Source organism: Rattus rattus, chromosome 3 (assembly GCF_011064425.1).
Source record: "Rattus rattus isolate New Zealand chromosome 3, Rrattus_CSIRO_v1, whole genome shotgun sequence".
NCBI lineage: Eukaryota > Metazoa > Chordata > Mammalia > Rodentia > Muridae > Rattus > Rattus rattus.
Window position 1 is genome coordinate 59480923 of NC_046156.1, and position 21038 is coordinate 59501960.

The following is a 21038-nucleotide window of genomic DNA, read 5'->3' on the forward strand; positions in this document are numbered from 1 at the left end:
TTCTGCACTTCTGAAGCCACCTGATTTACTCAAACCTTTTCTGTTTCTCATGGCAGACTGTAAGTTCAGTTTCTGGTGAAGCATTCTCTGCTATCGTTCCAGCAGTTTTCATTCTGAGTTCTCTTAGAGTCAATGTTTCCCAAACTATAGGATAAGATTTATTCTCTGTTCAGTAAGTTACCTCAGCAGATCACTCCCAGAAAGAGAAACCGAAAATATCAGATTATAATGCATAATTGAATAAGTGTGTGTGTGAGTGTGTGTTGCAATGCAAAATATAAAAAGTTTGAAAGACACAAATTTGTAAGATTATATTATAGAACACATGTTGTGAAAAGCTGTATGGCCACTCTGCTCTTTGGGGCCGCCCTCACTTGTGTGTGACCTCTGGATACTTGGAAAAGGTTGACTGGAATCATTATGAAGGTCCAGAAAGAATAGGAAAGATGGAAAGTAAGTAGGTTAGGGGAGAAGCAGCTGCTTGAATTAAATATAAAAGAAATTAATTTCCTTTATCTCAGATGTTAACGATAATTTCTCCAACTCGGTATTACCAAATCAGAAACCTCTTCTGGGACCTGGGCTATGGGGCTGTCTCCCAGTCACCTTCAAAGTCCCATGTGACATGATATAAATAATACTTCCTGCTAATGTTGCAGCTGTCACTCAAGGATCTTAATTGGCTTTATGAGCAGGATCTGGTGAGGATGGCCCGGCTCCTTTAGGCAGGTGCGGGAATTATGGACCAGTGAGTGGCTGAAATCTCTGCTCTCCTAGATGCTCGCCCTCGCCCCCCCTCACTCCCACACTCATTCTCTGAAAACTGTAAAGGTCCCTCTCAGCTAAAATCCACCCTTTCTTTGCCGGTGTGTGATGTGCATGGGGAGCAGAGGGCGTGGGAATAAAGGCTGAGAACCTACAGCCAGGGACTGAAAATGACCAGGGAGAAAGCCTGAACACACTGGCCTGGCCGGGGCTGAGCTCTGGATCACTAAGGGAATTGGACGCCTCTCTAGTCTGTAGCACCTTAAGATTTACACCTGATAGAGGCTGCTTGGCTGTGGTCACAGTTCTGTGGGCCATTTTGTGGACGTGTACTCTTTCCACAGTTTCAGTCTGTACCCGGCCCCTCCCTCCAGGTCACTGCCCTTCCAGTTCCCTCTTGCCTTTGCAATCCCAGTATCACCTTAACCACCCCCTTCCCGTTTCTGGGAAGGGTTTGAGGGGAGTTACCAGGTCTTTTTTTCCCCCAAAAAAGCTGCTAACTGCCTCCTGGGCCTTGAGGCTTCGGGGGAGGGGTGTGTGTGGGGGCATTGCTGACAGCCCTGTCCTGACTTGGAGTCGGGTTACTGCCACTTGTGTCTGAGTTCACACAGCATGTTCCTCCATCAGGGATTCCGCAAATATCTCCCCGAGGTAAAAAAAGAAAGCGCGTTGCGCTCCAGCACCCAGATCCCAGAGCCCAGTCCCAGGTCCTGGAGCGCACCAACAGCGGCTATGTCGCCTTAGCCCTCGGGGTCCCACAGCCTCAGCAGCGTCCTAGCCTGCCCGCTCCATGCCGCGGCAAGGCTGCACCGTGTTCCAGGGGTGAAGGGGGCGATCGGGCATGCTCCTCCCCATGGGTCGCCCACCATGTCTAATGGATATCGCACTCTGTCCCAGCACCTCAATGACCTGAAGAAGGAGAACTTCAGCCTCAAGCTGCGCATCTACTTCCTGGAGGAGCGCATGCAACAGAAGTATGAAGTCAGCCGGGAGGACGTCTACAAGCGGGTGAGTGATCAAGTCCAGCAACCTGGGACTGCTTGTCTAGGACTGGTGTCCTGCTGCTCTGCGATGGACAGGGCTCTGTATCTGGGTGTTTCCCCTGTGACCTCGAACAGGTCCATTCCCCGCTCTAGGGCCAGCTTTCTTCCTTCTTTCTGTATTGCAGGAGGGGCCCGGAAAGCCAGAGGCTTCAAACCCTATTGCAATACACCTGGGCTAAGGCGTAGATGCTTATTTACCCCAGACACTCACCTTTAAGGGCTGGGTGGGGAAGCCCAGCAATTTGCATGCTAAGAAGAGCCTGGGGGAAGTGACTCAGGCCACACACTCTCCTAAAGGCCTCTTCCAGCTCTGGGTCTGTGAGAAAATATGGTCGTGTGGAGAAACCACCAGGGAGAATTTTTCCTTGAGAAATTCATGTCTTCGTTTGAAGGTGGTCAGGCAAGAACCATGTTTGAAACAGAGTATTAGACAGTTTAGTCCTAGAAACTGTTTGCTGTAGGATGGAAAAAAAGGGGTACCCACAGAAAAGTGGAGGGAGCCAGGAGGGAGAGTGGACGTCCCTGGTAAGGAGGGCTGTCTTGATTGATGTGAGCGGTTTGGCAGAGCTGAAGGGTGAGATGAGACAGCATGTTGGGAAGAGGACTTTGAGTCCTGATGGGTTACAAGGATTAAGTTTCTTGGCTGATCACTACACTGATTTCCTCAGGCCTCTTGGGGTCTAAGAAAGAGGATCTGAAGTATGCGGGTGTCTAGTCCTGGTTGCCTCAGACTTTATCATGGCTCCCACCTGTCCACGCCAGAGAGCTACAAGAGCATTACCTTGACCTGTCCGGAAGGCTGGGAGGCTTCAGAAGCCATCAGCTAGCATTTGGATCTGAGAAACAGTTGGGCTCTGTGAGACCACACGTGATTATCTGGCCAATTCAGTTAATATGGACTGGTAAATCTGAGAAGAGACGTTGGTGATATCTATGTTCTGTTAGTATGGACTGGTTGATTCTGGGGGGTTTTAGTCTCCCCCCCCCACGTGTCCATGATCCCTTCTTACTCTCCCGGAGACCCCTTCCAACCTCTTTTCTCCATCTTGACCATGGCTGTGTAGTGAGTGTGTCTCCCGGGAAGCTGCCAGAGGTTCAGGGGACTTGATAGCTTGATATTGCAGATGGGGGAGGATGTATGGCTGTGTGGTCCTCGGGGTAGGAAGAGTGAACAGATTTCTTCACTATATATCGGGAGGAAGTCTTCCTGTGAACTGTCCCCAAACCGAGGCAGAAGGGGCAACTCCTAGATCCCTGGAGGAAAGGGTTGTTTATCCCTCAGCCAGGTGAGGGCTGCTTAAATTATCTAGCCTCATTCTCTGCCAGGTACTGGCTAAGGAGAAACAATTCTTCAGGAATGCTCTAGGTGGGATGAGAGAGGGCCCCGTCTGTCTTCTGGAAAAGTGATTGACTAGATTTTGGCAGCTGCCACAGGGTATGGGCAAGGAGTCACAACACAAAGTCACTGATAGAGAGGACAGTCCATCATTTCGCTGGCTCCCCCTTGCCGGTGGATTCCATGCAGGTAACTATGACCTGTCTCTATTTGGTCTTATGAGGACAGAGTGGGCAGGTGCCCATTGTTTCATGTGGCTCCAGCAACCTGAAAGCTCTGTGTCTCCTTTTTTCCCATCCCCCCCCCCAGTTTTTATTCAACCTGCCTGTCATGCTACCCTTCCCATTTGGTTATAGCTACCGAAAACCACTAAAGCACTGGTTCTCAACCCTCCTAATGCTGAGACACTTCAATACAGTTCCTCATGCTGTGCTGACCCCCAATCATAAAATTATTTCGTTGCTATCTCACATCTGTCATTTTGCTAGTGTTATGAAGTGTAGTGTAAATATCTGCTATGTCTGATATGTGATTCCCCCCACAAAGGGATCAAGACCCACAGATTGAGAAACAGTGCCCTAAAGACTAGGTTAAGTGCTGAGAAGACAGCCTAGCTGGTAGGGTGCTTGCCTAGCCTGCATGAAGTCCTGGGTTTGAGCCACAGCGCCTCATAATCTGGCTATAGTGGTGCACATCAATCAATGTAGTACTCTAGTGGAGACGAAATATAATCTTTGTTTATATAGAGAGTCTGAAACCAGCCTAGCATATACGAGGCCCTGCTTTTATAAAAAGACTTTAGTTAAGTGTCCTTTTATCTGCAAGGTAGAACACATCGAGAAGAGCTCTCACTGTGTATCCTGGCTAGCCTCAAACCTGTGATTGTTTTGCTTCAACCCCTTGAGTGCTGGGTATGTAGAAGTGAGTCCAGGTACCCACCTTGCCATTAAAAAATATTTATTCTCCTTTCATTTGCATTGGTGTTTTGACTTCTTTTGACTGCACATATGTCTGTGTGAAGGTGTCAGATCCCCTGGAACTGGAGTTATAGACAGTCGTGAGCTCTCGCCTAGGTGCTGGGAATTAAACTGAGCCATCTCTCCAGCCTCCAAGCTTTCATTTTTAAATGATGAACATCATAGGTGGGTAAAAAACAAATCTATCCCAGTATGTAATGATGAGGGATTAGTAGAAAACAGCAAAGTTCTGTCTTGACAGAAGAACCAGGGACTCAGGAAACAGTGCACCAGGAGCCCCAGGTAACCACTAGACGAGCGATGTAACTTCTTCAAACCTGCTCCAGCCTCCACAGAACTGACATTCAGAGTCATGCCACAGGCTGAGACACACAGCCATGAAGATGACACAAAATCTTTATCAACAGCTTTGTAAATGTAATAGCATCATGCTTGTAGAGGAGGGCAATCATTCCACGCTTGCTAGTAGTTATTGCCGTGTCATGGAAATGGAGCAGAGGTCTGACTCTTCCTGGTAGGACCACAATGGTGCTTATGTTCTCTTGTCATTTACACCACGACTCCTTCAGGCTGGGAAGATTAATGGGAAGTAGAACAACTAGAACCCAGGGTAAGCCAAGTGGTGCTGGTGACATCTGTCACTGCACTCAGCCTGCTTTTTGGCTCGTGTTGGACAAACGTTTCTTTTAAAATGAAAACATAAAACCACACCCATTTAAGTTGCTCTCAGCAAAAGTTCGTGAGTGTTGTACAAGTAATTCTTTAAAGAAAACCAATGCTTGTGAACGTATGAACTACAGGTCTGTTGTGGGTAGATTTTTATTTTTATTTATTTTAGATTTTGGTACTTAAGAGGAAAAAACTACTGTCTTAATGTGAGATGATTGAACATTCCACCATGACGGGTTCTGGGAAACAGGGAGAACAGGACTGGGAAGGGGGGTCTGTTTCTCTTTCCAAGTGGCAAGTCTTCCTTAGGTGGTTGACAGGGACAGAGGCAGAGACAGAAATAGAGACGGAAAGAGGCAGAGACAAGAAGAGAGAGACAGAGACAGGGTGAGGGAGAGGCTGGAATGGATAAATGGGATAAGTTGGGAAGGCATCTATATGGAAACTTTTTCAGTAAGGTAGTTGTAAAAGCTAGTCAGGCCAAAGCCTGAAATTATCAACCTAAAAGCAAATTTAAAAAGTGCTTTAGAGTTTCTCTCCTCTAGGCCTATTAGAGAACTGGGAAAATAACATTAAGTATCATACTAGCCATACATTTATTAAAGAGTATTGAGTTACACGTAAAAAACCCCCGATTTTTGAAACTAGCCACTATGGGTTGAATATTAAGTAAGGTATCCTTGAAGCTTCAGATTTTGTAAATATTAATAATAATTTAACTCCGTGTATACATTTTTAAAAATAACTTTGCTTTTTACTTTATATGCATTGGTGTTTTGCATACATGTGTGTTTGTTTTGTGTGAGGGTATCAGATCTTGGAGTTACAGATAGTTGTCAGCTGCCCTGTGGTTGCTGGGAATTGAACCCAGTTCCTCTGGAAGAACAATCAGTGCTCTTAACTGCTGAGCCATCTCTCCAGGCCCTAAACATTTTTAAGAGGCTATTTACCCTTAGCACAGATAAACAGGAACATATACCTATGGGATTAGGGACCACTGCCCCCTCGTGGTAGCCAGTAGTAATTGTAGGTTCAGTTCTGCAGACAAAGGGGTGGGTAACCATTTTGACTATATAAATCAAGTTAAGGAATAACCACTAAGACATATAGCTCCCAACAGCAGATCAGAGAGAGAGAGAGAGAGAGAGAGAGAGAGAGAGAGAGAGAGAGAGAGACAGAGAGAGACAGAGAGAGACAGAGAGAGAGAGAGAGACAGAGAGAGAGACAGAGAGAGACAGAGAGAGAGACAGAGAGAGACAGAGAGAGAGACAGAGAGAGAGAGGAATATGACCCACTGTGTACAGGACAGGCCTCATAGCATTGCTGGATATAGCTGCTGTGTAAGTGATTTCTGGGTGGCATCATGGCTGACCTGCTCATTTTTATTACCTAATCCTGTATCTTCTCTTACTGGTTGAGTGTGCAGCCACTAGAAATGTGCCCAGCCCTAGAGTGTGTGAGACCCACGGCTGTATGATCAACGTGCAGTCTCCCAACAGCACTTTGAAAACCACCAGTCTTTGGTCCCATGATGATTAGTTTCTTGCTCAGACTTCTGTGTTTTCAAAAGTCTAAGGGTTGCATTTTGCAGATGGAATTTCAAATGTGACAAGGCTGGGTCCAAGAGCAGAAAGTAGAGAGAAATGGAATATTGCCATCCTGGACCCGAGCAAATCAATGTATAACTACAGATTCCAAAGTACATATGTTTCATAATCACTGGTTTTCTTTAAAGAGTTATTTGTACAACCTTCACATTTTTATTTACACCAATACATTATACACACACACACACACACACACACACACACACACACACACACACAACACATCTGAGTACTGGTCCCATGTTGGATCCCTCTGGAGCTGTGAACTACACAATCTGGGTGGTGAGAGTTGAACTTGGGTCCCCTAGGAGAACAGCACGAGCTCTGAACTACTGAACCATTGACCAGATATACTTTTCTTTGTCAAGAGATGTTCTTCCAAAACGAAAGTATCAAAATGTTGGGAGATGACGGTGAACTCGGCCTTTAGATAGAAGTTGGGCGAGCTGGGTCTCATTCCTTTATGAGCTGTGAGCTGCCTGATTTGAGACCTAAACCTCTTTAGTTTTCTCACCTTTAAAGTGTTTAAATGACATTTTGGTATGTGTGTGTGTGTGTGTGTGTGTGTGTCTTTCTGTGTGTGTGTGTGTGTGTCTTTCTGTGTGTGTGTGTCTTTCTGTGTGTATGTGTGTCTGTGTGCTTCTGTCTGTGTGTCTGGGTCTATGTGTGTCTCTGTGTGTATGTCTTTGTGTCTGTGTGTCTGTGTATGTATGTCTATGTGTATGTGTGTCTCTGTGTGTGTGTTTAGTGTATGTGTGTGAATGAGTGTGTGAGTGTGTGTTTGTAAATGTGTATGTGTGAGTGTATCCCTGCGTATGTGAGTGTGTGTGTGTGTGTGAGTGTATGTCTATGTGTATGTGTGTATCTGTGTGTGTGTGTATGTCTGTGTGTGAGTGTGTGTGTGTGTGTGTGTGTGTGTGTGTGTCTGCGTGTGTGTGTAGCTTGCAGGAGTCAGCTCTCTCCTTCCACCATGTGAGTCCAGAAGATTGAACTCAAGTTGCCAGGCTCAGTGACAGCACCTTCTCCGACTGAGCCATCTCGCTAGACCAGTTTTCTGTCTTTGAGATTGAGTGATCCTGTTCCCAGGTAGTCTTCGAGGCTTGTACACAGCACACCTTTATATCAATGGTGAGCAACCTCCTGACTTGATTGCTCACCATTGATATAAAATTACTGAGCTGTGAGTGTGGCACTCCCGGCATGGACCCTTGGATCTGCTACTCTCTGCCGGATTTAACCTGGACAAATACAGACCATTAGCTTCGAATGAAGCTAAACAATTCCTACTGATGTCATAGCCTTTGTAATAGTCTAGGATGATACTTCATGTTTGTAGTGATGTTAGTCTGAACCAGCCTGTGGTACAGCCAGCTGTGTAAGAGCATAGCCCGTGCAGCATTAACCATAGTGATGCTGTACAGTAACAGATGATCGTCCTTTCCCTCTTTGTGTGTTAACTGCACAAGAACAATAACAATATATGTTATTGCTATAATATGACTATATTATCAATATTATTTCTTGTTTTTGAGATAGGGTCTCTCAGTGTAGCCCTCCCTATTCAGGAGCTCAACTATGTAGATCAGTCTAGCCTTGACTTGGCACTGAGTGTGTAGACTAGACTGGCCTCAAACTCACAGAGATCTACCTCCCCCTGCCTCTGCCTCCTGAGTGTTGGAATTAAAGGCACGAGTACCATGCTTGGCTACAATAATTTTTACCATTGGTTTAAAGTAATTTTCTTTTACTTATCAAAATGGAAAGGTTAACTCAAAACAGCCTCAGGCAGGTCCTGCAGGAATGATGTCAGAAGTCATTTATCATAAGAGATGACAGATAATTCCATTAGCACTATTGCCCTGAGGATCTTCCAGAAGGACAGGATGGACAGGGCTGGAGGTGGGGTGGGGAGACGGGACACAACGATATAGATGGTACTGACTCTGGTAAGCCTGGGTCAATGTGTGCTTTTGTCTTAATTTTTTTGTTTTTTAAACAAAAAGGGTTAAAAAGAAAAAAGTTAAAATAGAAAAAGGCTTTTAGACTAACAATATAAATTTTTTATATAACCACATAGTTTGTATATATTTTAACTTGCTATTACAAAAGAGCCAAAATAAAACAAATTAAAAGTTTATAAAATAAAGAAGTTACAATAAGCTGAGGCTAATCATTAATTGAAAGAGTTAAAGGTAAACTTGGCGTAACCCAAGTATACAGTGTTCACTAAGTCCACAGTGGTGTTGAGTATCTGTCAGGCCTTCCCAGTGACTTCCCTCTCACCCACTGACCACGCCCACCTCCAGCCCCTTAGGCTCCACCCACAATCAAGGCCCTACACAGATTACATTCTCTGTCTTTGAACTGTGCCTTCTGCTGGGGTGTTTCGGTATGTTGTGCTTCAGTTGCTTGTGATCTTCAGTCCCGCAGCATGTTGGATAGTAGCTGTGGAGTGTGATGGGCTACGCGGTCTGTTCTGTGTTGCTCTCACAGTTGTGAAACCGCATAACGACACCTGGTGCGTGTTATCATTGTCATTTCTACAGGAGACCTGTGCACACATCTGCAGTAGGTTTTTTTACTGTCATCTGTATGTATTTGTGAACGCCTTTCTCCACCAGCAGCTAACATGGTAGACAGTGTATGGTAGATCAAGAGATGTTTGACTTAATGCAGGAATGCATGTGTTCACACAGCTAGAGTGGAACTGTGAACTGGGTGAGCATTCGAGCTAGAAACTTGAGCCAGCCATTCTTTCAGCAGTACCATCCCTTGGCCATTGCTGTGCAAATCTGGATGCACACAGTTATTAGAAAGAACGGCTTTGGAATAAGTGCAGGCAGAAGTATAGATTATCTATGATCAAGAGGGTGAGTAAAAGTGGATTTGAACTAGATTAGGCTCCATGATTTAGTTTAGGATTTGCTTCCCAGTGATTAGAAGAAAAACTCTGATAAGGCCCATGTTTGTAGCTCCAGTGTTGGGGTGGGTGGTGGAAGGTGATAGTAGGGGCAGTTGAGGGGATGCAGAGGTGTGGGGGGCAGCATGGAAAGAATGGCTGGTACTGGGCCTCTCCCAGAGCTCAGCCAATCTAGCCAAATTAGTGAGTTTGTGGTTCAGTGAGAGACCTCTGGAAGAGTAAGAGGAAGACACCCAACATTTCTCTCTGGCCTCTAAACTCTCTCTCTCTCTCTCTCTCTCTCTCTCTCTCTCTCTCTCTCTCTCTCTCACACACACACACACACACACACACACACACACACATACACACACACCCCAATGTATAACAATAAAATATGTAACAAAACTGAGCTTTTCACCTAGGTGTGCAGTTTGTGTAACCACACTGTCATGCAAGTGTCACTCTCCCATCTGCAGAGCTGAACTTGACCCCAGCTGAAACGGTCTTTATCAAACACCAACTTCCCATTCCCTGGTCTCTCCATCCATCTTCACTGTGCTTTCGGTCTTCACGATCTCCCAACTGTCTCATATAAGGGAAATGATACATTTGTCCTTTTGTGACTGTGTCACATAATGCTCTCCACATTCATCCATATTGTAGCTTGTGTTAGAATTTCCTTGCGTTGTAGGCTAAATACCAGTTCATTACATATTTGTCTTGTCTCCATGCCTACTCTCTCCAACATTTTCTGTGATCACAGGTTGGTAAATGTTTGCTTGAGATGGGTTTCCAGACCCAGACAAAAATTGTTGGTGTATATGGTAATTCTATGTGTAATTTTCAAAGGAATTAATACTATTTTCATGTAAATGAACCATTTTATAGTATGTATGGCTTCCAACTTTTTCTTTGAACATTTGTTCTCTCTCTGTCTCTGTCTCTCTCACTATATTTGTGTATGCACATGCACACATACACACACACGCACACACACACACACACACAAACCTAATAGATGTGAAGCTCCAAGAAAATTTTAACCAAGGACACAAATATCAGTTACAAATATTTAATAGATATTTGTGTTCAATGGATACTCCCTACTTCCTTCCAACTTTTACTCCCCAGAGGACAATCAATAGATATGAATGCTTTCAAGAGTCTCAAAAAGCTGAGGACAGGCAGTCAGCACACAGAGTGCATGTAGCAGAACACACATGGAAAATGGATGCTTTGGGTTTCCAGGAACTGTCTATAAATAGCTTGGCTAGGGCCACACACCTGGAATCCCAAGGCTGAGAAGGCAGAGACAGGACCATCCTTGGGGCTTTCTGGATAGCCAGTCTAGACTGGGTAGTGAGCTCTAGGTTCAGGAAGAGACCTTACCTCAAAAAATAAGATGAAGGGTTGGGGATTTAGCTCAGTGGTAGAGCGCTTGCCTAGAAGCGCAAGGCCCTGGGTTCGGTCCCCAGCTCCGAAAAAAAAAATTAAAAAAAAAAAAAAGATGAAGAAGGATTGAAGAAGTCAATGCCATCCTCTGACCTCTACAAGCTAACATGGGTCATTGTCACACACACAGACATATAGACACACAAACACACACACAAACACACACACACACACACTAAACAAGAAGATAAATACTTTAGCTACTATAACCCTTTGCCTCTTTCCTATCACATATTTTTCTTATTAAAAATTTTAACAGTACATATTCATTGTCATACACATGTCTTAAAGTCTTTACAACTAAAACAGTTTCTAAAAGTTAATAATTAAATAAGTCATTAAGAAAAAGAATAAGAGGGCCTGGGAGAGATTGCCCAGTCAGTAAAGTCCTTGCTATGCAAGCCTGAGAACTGGACCTCAGTCCCCAGAATCTCATTAAAACAAACAATGGCTGGGCATGGTGGTGAATGTCTTTAATCCCAGGACTCCAGAGGCAGAGACAAGCAGATCTCTGAATTCAAGGTCAGCCTGGTCTACAGAGCCAGTTCCCAGATAGCCAGGGCTACACAGAGAAACCTTGTCTCCAAAAAACAAGAAGTCAAGTTACCAACCAACCAAACACAAAGAAACCACTGGGCATTGCAGCGCACTGCCAGCCCTGAGGAAGCAGAGACTAGAGGATTTGCCAACTAGCCAACCCTAGCCAAATTAGTGAGCCCTGAGTTTAGTAAGACACCCTATCTCAAAAGAATAAGGTAGATATGGGTAAAGAAAATGTCTTCTGGACTCCGCAAAGCATTCACATACATATATGTTTATCCACATGTGCATGTTCAGAAACATATATTATATGCATGCATACATACAAAAATACATGCATACACATTTATCTACATACACATGCAGGTACACAGCATTCATTATGTACATACAAAAAATAGAATAGAAAAGATATTGTCAACTCCGTTACACATATGAAGAAAACCATTAACTTTGTCAATGGTGGCCACAGAGGTCAGTTTAGATGAGGAGAAGGTAGACTCTCTCTAGCACTGTCTACAGGTACACAGAACAGTATATAACTATTTCCATGTAGTTAACACCTAGTCCATTGTAGCATGTTTACATCTGGGGAAGGAGATAAGTTAGGAAACTCAGGCTCATAGGAACTGGCCAAGGTTCAACAGTTAGGAAAAGGTAGATTAATGGTTCAAATTTTGGGTCTAGAGGGACGGCTCAGTAGTTAAGAGCAGAAAATCCTGGTTTGGTTCTCTGGGTCTACGTGGTGGCTTACAACTATCTGTAACTCATGAAGAAATAAAAGCGTTCTGGACCAGAGAGGCAATGGACAAGGACAGAGGCAGGAATGAACATTGTGCTTGGCTCACCTCCTGGCATTCGGTGTTGCTGGAATGAGAGGCAGAGAGGGCTTGTGTCGATTGAAGGTGACACTGGAAAGGCAGGTGGAAGACAAACCCGGGGGACCCTTGGGTCCCCCCAGTTCCTCTTCAGTAAGACTTTATAAGACTTCTACGATATTCCCAGACTTTGAAGGCGAGTAAACATGAGATGTGGGATGGTAAATGAACAGAGTGCAAAGGGATTCAAGCAAGGCATTGCTACCCCAAGTGGACAGAGAAGGTGGAGGGGAAATCTACAAAGGATTCTTTGGGGGAGATGACCCCTGAACTTCAAAAAGGAATGAGCATTGCTAGTCAATGGTGGGGTACAAGGAAGAGGGTCTGCACAAGCAAAAGCCGGGGGCAACTGGATTGCTGAGTGTGTGGATAGAATCCTAAATCGTTTTGTGTTGCTGGATTTAAGTAATAGGGACAGGGTGAGACTGAAATACACATGTATTGGGCACAGTCTTTTGTGCCTTTTTAGAGGGGCCAGTAAGGGGTTGTGAACTGTAGGGACCATGCTAGATGATGCCCCTGCTGGGTGGGAATGTCGAATTCAGTGAGGTGAAACAGAGATAAAGGGAGGACAGACTGAGGAAGCAAACAAAAGTGGGGGACCAAGTGAGGGCAGGGCAGTGGGCACAGAGGGAAGGGACCTCTGCTTAGGAGACAAAATACCTATAGGACTTCATGATTGACTGGTAGGAGAGAGAGGCTAGGAGTGACATGCCCAGCTAGGTCAAGCCACTGTTTCTGAGCTCCCTGGTTTCTGTGTTTAACTCCTCGGCTAGACCCAGACTGATACTTGGAGATCTGTGAGGCTGGATACCTAGCAGACCTCTATCTCTCTTTTCTCTCTCTCTCTCACTTGCACGTGCAAACACACACACACACACACACACACACACACACACACACACACACACACACACACACACACACACACACACACACACACACACTGGCAATGCTTAGGATAGGTGGTACCAGCAGCAAGACTGGGATGGCTTCCGCCAATGCCAGGGAAGCCAGTGTTGTTACCAGGTAGCAGAGTTATAATTAGCACCGTTACTAGGGGAAAGCCTGGAGTTTGTGAGCCTGCGATTTCAGAAGCAGCTTTTCCTGCTGGATGTAAAACAAAATGGGCAGAGCTGGGTCTTTTTAATATGGTTTTGGGAGGTTGAATATTGCTCAGGTACATGCTTTGTTATGAGCAGGAAAGGAGGTTTCGCTTGTCAGCATCTTGTGTGGGCAGGAGGAAGAGGGCAAGACCTCTGCCTGGCTGTGTTTGAATAGCTAGAAAGATGGGAGAGAAGAACATAGAATGGCTGTTTAGAGCTTGAGTGAATCCAGGGGAGCCCTTCCCTTTGCAGAAAAACTTCATTATAAAACTGTCACTGAGAGTTGCCATGCGCTGGACTTTCAGCTTCCCCATAATGAATGAACCCTTCTTTTTAAAGAAAAGAAGACCAAGGTCCAGAATGGTAATTTGCCTTATGTCACATATATCAGGTTCAAAAGACTTAGGACAAATGGCTAATGTAGGTGTCTATTAGCGTACCGAAGCACATGCTGGCCTCCAGACTCACTCAGTACCGTGTCTCCTCTCTGCTCTTCTCACCCCACCCCTTACCCTAAACTTCTTCAGCTGAGGGGCTTCCCTTCCCACAGCTTCTGACCACTGCCGTTTCAGCCATGAGCTCGCTCTCTTGGCTGTTGATCCTCTCTCCTCCGTGTCCTCTCTCCTCCTCTCTCAGTCTCTATCTCCCCTCTCATGGCCTGGTTTATTGGCCAGATTTGGTCTGTTACCTTCTCTCCCTGCTCTGGACTTGATACCTCTGGCTGTCCGCTCCCTCGTGTCTTCAACAAAACCCTTCACTTCAGCCATACCTTAGAGCAATCATGCGCTCACTGCACAGAATTTTGGGGGTCAAGCTGACACTGAACCCCAGGAGATGCCAGTTCCAAGACACTCGCAACAGACTCTTCAGTGTACAACAAAAATCCAAGAAATGTCTGTGCTTGTGAGAAGTTAGTTTTTCTTCCTCTTCGCCAGTCACAGGCCAAAGCAGAGCACACACAGTAGGCGCTAGACTCACCCACAGACGACTAATGCTATACTGTGATGTCAGAAGAAAATGCTTGTTTCTCCACCCGCGTGGCCTCTCCCCAGGGCTTTTATCCATGGTTTTTCAAAAGCTATGTGGGCTTTGCTCTTTGCTTTGGCCAGCCTCACTTCATCTAAACAAGCTCAACCGCACGGAGAAAGGAGGCACACGGGGAAAGCGCAGGACGGATGGGGGCAGGTGAAACTGGAAATGAGCACACCCACCCTACCCTGCTAGATAGCAGCTAATCCCATCAGACACTGCAAGGCAGGCATGGTACATAGCATTCTGAGGAGAGCCGAGCATTAGTCAGGTGGCTTTTGGCCAAGCAGCTTTAGAAGTGACCTTGGGCCTCACTGGGCAACTTCCATACCCACTCTTTGGAAACCTGGCTTGAGAAAGTTGGGAGGGAATAAAAGGCCCAAGCTACCTTGTAATGCTGGACTCCCATCCCTCCCCCAGCCCTCTGGAAAGTTCTGCTGCCACGTAGCAGTCATGCCTTCATACACACAGGGTCTTTTTTTTTTTTTATTACTCTTTTTTTTATTAACTTAAGTATTTCTTATTTACATTTCAAGTGTTATTCCCTTTCCCGGTTTCCGGGCCAACATCCCCCTAACCCCTCCCCCTCTCCTTTATGGGTGTTCCCCTCCCCATCCTCCCCCCATTGCCGCCCCCCCCAACAATCACATTCACTGGGGGTTCAGTCTTAGCAGGACCCAGGGCTTCCCCTTCCACTGGTGCTCTTACTAGGATATTCATTGCTACCTATGAGGTCAGAGTCCAGGGTCAGTCCATGTATAGTCTTTAGGTAGTGGCTTAGTCCCTGGAAGCTCTGTTTGGTTGGCATTGCTGTACATATGGGGTCTCGAGCTCCTTCAAGCTCTTCCAGTTCTTTCTCTAATTCCTTCAACGGGGGTCCTGTTCTCAGTTCAGTGGTTTGCTGCTGGCATTCGCCTCTCTATTTGCTGTATTCTGGCTGTGTCTCTCAGGAGAGATCTACATCCGGCTCCTGTCGGCCTGCACTTCTTTGCTTCATCCACATTGTCTAATTGGATGGCTGTATATGTATGGGCCACATGTGGGGCAGGCTCTGAATGGGTGTTCCTTCTGTCTCTGTTTTAATCTTTGCCTCTCTCTTCCCTGCCAAGGGTATTCTTGTTCCCCTTTTAAAGAAGGAGTGAAGCATTCGAATTTTGATCATCCGTCTTGAGTTTCATGTGTTCTGTACATCTAGGGTAATTCAAGCATTTGGGCTAATAGCCACTTATCAATGAGTGCATACCAATACACACAGGGTCTTAAGCAGCCCAAGAGAGGTTTGGGAATCTTTGATGTTGAGGAAGCTCACAGACTCAATGCTATAAACTTCAGCACGAAGAGTGTGGGCCTGCTACAGGACCCAAGGTCCTCCTCACATCACCTTTCCCTGGAAGGTCTCAGGTCCTCTCCACAAAGCCGCAGTAGCTGCCTTCCTCAAGCATGCTCCAGATGGCATCCCTGTTTGGCACTGTCCGGTCAAACTGAGTCTCTCTGCTCAGCATAAGTGCAAACTTGGTCTTGTCCACCCTTGGTGCCACAGGGGACCACATCATTGCTCTGCTCTCAAGCCAGGAATAAATGGGTCCAGAGTTGGGTCCCGAGTCTTCCTGGCACTGAAATCCAGGAAAGTAGCAAACCTGTGAGGCACGAAGGGGTGAGAACTGTATCCACTCGAAGACCTATTTTCCTAATCCTTCCAAACCTGGTCATGAGGAAGCCCAGGCTGCTGCCCACCATTGGTGCCCCGGAGCCCTCTATAGCTGAAACTGTAACTCATCCCTACAGTGTCTGCAAAGGGAGAGGGAAGAGTAGAAGGGGCTCCTTCCTCCCTGATGAAGCTGGGTCAGCCACCAGAAAGAGACCTGTACAAACTACTGCTCTTTCAAGGTGGTAGGATCCATTAACAAAGTGATTCGTCCCCCGGCTTTGGGATATGGCCCTCAACTTCTTCCCAATTTCTCTTTTCTTCCTACCTCTTAAAGGAGCCAGTGTCTTTAGCTAGTGCCTGGGGGTCTGGATATAAAATGAAAGAAAATGACAGTCCCGTAGAAAAGGACTCTTTGTAGGTTTGGAGCTCCAGGGCGTTTCTAGACTCAGGCTGTGCCTCGTTGCCTCCTCAAATGCTAAATACTTTCCATTTTAGCCCCAGGGGTGGAAGTAGGGGATTTAGAGAATGCTCTGCACCAGGCTCCGGTTGGCACATTTTATCCACATTTAATCTCAGCCCCAGAGTAGCCTGTGAAGGAGCTGTCTTTCCCCTATTTTTCCACAGGCCCACACGTGCCCTTAACAAGCACAGGGCGTCTGCCTGTTATCCCAGCAGCAGCATGGCCTAATTCCACACTTAATAAGCAAAGAGTTATTTAGAATTTAAAGTCCGCCACCCTTTCAAATGCAAATGATGTTTTTCAGCGGTAAGCTCACATTGTATCAAGGGTGACTGGAAGAGAAAGGGCTTGGTAAGGGGATACCCGTGACATAGTGACTTCTGCCAGGACCTGGGCAAGAGGAGGTGGCTTTGTGGGAGAAGATGGTGCTGGCCTTATTTTGACTTGGAATCAGGTGGTAATTGCCTCATGGAATGTAATAGAGCCAGGGCTGTCCTTGCTATAGAGTGACCTGTCAGGCTTATGTACCCTGAAATTCAGAGGAAGCAGGAAGTGATTTAAACCACATTAAAATTAAAGATGGGATCATCCAGGGGGTGGGATGCTGTATCTGCAGAGTCCCCGTTACCTGGAAACTGAGCAGAAGAAACTAAGGCTGGCCTGGGCCTGGACTAAAACAAGCAAGCAAACAAAATAAAAACGTGAAAAGAAAAGTAGAATTGGGAGTTTTGTTTCCATCTTGAGGAACAACAGACTTAGAGTGCATCTCAGTGCCTGACAGGGAGTAATTAGCTATTTCCTGTCCCTGCCAAGATACAAATAAGCCATCTGAAGCTGGCACATGAGGGTCTGTGTGTGTGTGTGTGTGTGTGTGTGTGTGTGTGTGCATACAGCACCTAAAGAATGACCTTCTGACATACACAAATGTGTGCATTCACACACACACACACACACACACACACACACACACAGCAATTGTGAGGGTTGATAAATATTAATGCACAAAGCAGACAAGATTTCCTGAAGTTTATCTCTCACGGACAGACACTGAATAATCTAAGTAAATAACTGTAAAAGTGAAAATCCTCTAAGAGGAGAAGAAGAAAAGGAGGGCGGAGCAGTGTAAAAGGCTCTATATTGATACTAGTCCCTTCCTGGTACTCTAACTAAATACTTAAGGCTGGTACCTTACAACGAGAAGAGGTTTATTTAGATTCCAGTTCTCAGAGGTTCAGAGCCCAAGCCTCATGTGTGAGCTCTTGTGAGTCTCCATTGGTTGGACGCTTAACTGAATTCTCTGTTTAGCGTCCTAATAGCCACAGTCTTGGTCAGTCTGCAGTGTTGTCTAGAGAAGAATCCTCTAAGCTCCTTCAGGTTGTCAACAAAATCTATTTCCTGTGGCTGAAGAGTTGAGGCCCTTGGCTCCTTCCTAAATGTTAGCTCAGTGGTTCTGAACCTGTGGGTGGTGACCCCTTTCACAGGGGTCACCTATCGGATATTTGCATTACAATTTATAACAGCAGCAAAATTAGTTATGAAGTAACAACAAAAATGACTTTATGGTTGGGGGTCAGCATGACATGAGGAACTCTGCTAAAGGGTTGAGCATGAGGCAGATTGAGGCTGCCTGGGGTTCCTTGAAGACCTACAGTGTCTTGTCCTGTGGATTCCCTCCATTGTTGCTTATTTCAAGTCTCAAAGGGGAGGCTCTTCAACCTCTATAGCCATGATGGTCTAAAAACTCAACAAATCTCCAACTGTATCTCTCCCTCAGCCTTGCCATATCCAGTTGCTTAGAAACAAGTCCGGGTCTTGCCTGAACCAAAGGGAGGGGATTACACAGAAGCATGGGCTCCAGGAGTCAAGGACAGCAAGCCCCAAGTTACAATCTGTCCGGCGCCCCTGCCATCCACTTCTGCACTTCTGTTGTTGTTATTTGTTCGTTTTGTAAAGTTAGGATAGAGATGGAAGTCAAGATATAAGTGAGTGACCCACTCACTTATCCTTTATCCACTGCTTCATCTTCCTTCCTTTCTTCCTTCCTTCCTTATTTATTTATTTATTTATTTATTTATTTATTTATTTATTTATTTATATAGAGCAGAGTTTTCCTGTGTAGTCCTGAATGTCCCACAGAGATCGCTACCTAGCTTTCTTTCTTTTCTTTTAGGGATGTAGTTCAGTGGATTTTAACAAGTGTTAACAACTGGGTAGCAGCCATCACACGATGAAAATATCAAATATTCCCATCACCCAGGACCAGTCCATGCACATCCCGGTGGTGCTAACCCCTTTACACTGCCAGGCTGCAGGGAGTGACTGATCTGATTTCTGTCTGTAAGTCAGTCTTCTCTGTTCTCGAATTTCATACAAGAGGAATTACAGAGCACCTCTCGCTTCCTTCAACTAGCCTGTGGTCGTTCGTCAATGTTATTTGTATCAATAGTGCTTCTGCTCTCATTGTTTGCTGGTGCTCCGAAAAACAATGGCGAGACAATGTGTCTATATCATATAGGGCGCGTTGGGTGATTGGCTATTAGGATAAGGTTGCTGTGACCATCCTTGTTGTTTTGTTTCACTTGGGTATGGAACTGTAGGTTATATATTGCCTACTTAGTCCAATTATAAATACCACCAAAGAGTGATTTTAAATAGTGACTAAAGAAGATGAGGGAGCTTGTCAACCAGATAACTCAGGAAAGAATTTTCCAGGTTAATAAAAACAGAAGAGCCATCAGGGCGGAAGCCACATGAGAAGGGAAAGAATGTGATCTCCGAGGAGATGGGGCTGCTAACAGTTGGGTGCTGACTGTATCTTTTAATGATTTTAGACTTTACTGAGTCACACAGGGTAGTAAGAGTTTTGACTAACAAGTAGCAGTGGAATCTGCCTTTGGAAAAGAAAAAGTCTGATTATAACTTTGTAAACAGTGGGTAGAGGGTAAGATGCAAAGGAGCAATGGGAAAACATCAGCTGCTCTCCGTTCCGAGAGCTGATGGTGTTCACATTAAAGCAACACTCAGCATGGGACAAAGTTGGAAAGGCTGCAGAACCAGTAGGATTTACATAAATGGATTCAATGTAGATTGTGAGAGACAAGCGAGAGTGGATGAGGACCACGGAAATGACAGCTCTGTCGTCGAAAGGTTTGAGGAGGAAGAGTTAGTATTCGAGTTTAGAATATTGTGCTTGATATACTTGTTAGATATTTCATGCTACAAGTAAGCAGTTGGGTCTATCTCAGGACTTCTGGGAAAAGGGTTGGGCTTGAGACACAAATTGTGATGGTGTCAGCCAAGCGGATGGTATTGGAAGCCTTGAGACTTAGTTGGCTCTCCAAAGGCCTGGGAGCATCTAAGGAGGAAAGGACCAGGATTAATCCCCAGGCCACTCACATTGATAAGCACTGGAAAAAGGGAGAAAATGAAGCAAAAGAAAATGCCTGTGGGAAGATACTCTAGTAGCCAGATTTAAAACAAAACAAACAAACAAAACTGAGACAAGGGAGGCTCAGAGTTTTGAAAAACTCGTAGAGCTTGATGACTAAAAATCCACCTTTGGCTTTAGGACCATCCATGGTCTCCATTAGAGCCACCCTGGTGAAGCAGGGGCGGGGGTGGGGGGCAAAAGTCTGACTTTAGTGAACTTAAGAAATGAGATGCTAAGGTAGAGAAAAGGAACTCTTACATTAAAGAGTTGTGCTCCAGTGAGATGAATGAAACCAACAGTAACCGATAAGAGTCCTGGGTCAGCAGAAGTGTTTTTAATAAAAGGGGAGGACAGTCCAGATACGACATAGCAAGAGAATTTTTCAGTAGGTAGTGGGAATATAAATGGAGGAGAAAAGACGAGACTTCCCGGGTTTGGAAAAGGACTGTGGTCAGAGAAAGGGTACATGGGGGCTGGTATTCACACATAGGCAGATGTGGCAGACGAGACTGGCACAAGTTTGTTCCTCCAAGTGCATTTCAAAAATACTCCTAGAGTGAGGTGCTCCTCCTCCCTAGAGTGAGGTGTTCCCCCCCCCCTTGGGGCTCATCTGCACTGAAGCATCCTTGTTCACATCTGGGATGTACATTCCCTCTCTGTGTACAAATCCTACCCATCAGAGTCCAGCCCAGGCAGCACCTGATCAGGTGGACATTTCTTCATCAACACTGTGCCAAACTTTGTCTCTCCATGTATTTTCTTCAACTGACTACAGTTCAGAATAATTATTTGGACAGATCATTTAATCTCTAGCTGCTAGATTTTTAAAATGAATTTATTTTATGTATATGAGTACAATGTAGCTGTCTTCGGACACACCAGAAGAAGGCATCAGATCCCATTACAGAAGGTTGTGAGCCCCCATGTGGTTGCTGGGATTTGAACTCAGAACCTCTGGAAGAGCAGTCAGTGCTCTTAACTGCTGAGCCATCTCTCCAGTCCCTAATATTATTATTTTAATGTTTAGGTTTCTTAGATCTCTCCATAGATTATACTTTCCAGGCTAGATCAGCACCAAATATTCTCCATGGCTTTCAACATAAATATTACTGCCCTCAGAAGAGAAATCTGGGATCTGTGTGGTGAGGAGACGAATGCCCAGTAAGCTGCAGGTGAGACGCAGCCATGCAGAAAGG

At 45.4% G+C, this 21038-nt stretch overlaps 1 protein-coding gene across 1 annotated transcript in view; it reads left to right on the top strand.

Moving 5' to 3' along the window:
- The window catches only part of LOC116896485 (myomegalin), a 196427-nt gene that overhangs the window by 60193 nt on the left and 115196 nt on the right, over nucleotides 1-21038 (top strand). Inside the window, exon 4 of the mRNA XM_032897650.1 lies at nucleotides 1663-1773. Within this exon, the coding sequence (XP_032753541.1) occupies nucleotides 1663-1773 (111 nt within the window). The remainder of the gene's footprint in view (nucleotides 1-1662; nucleotides 1774-21038) is intronic.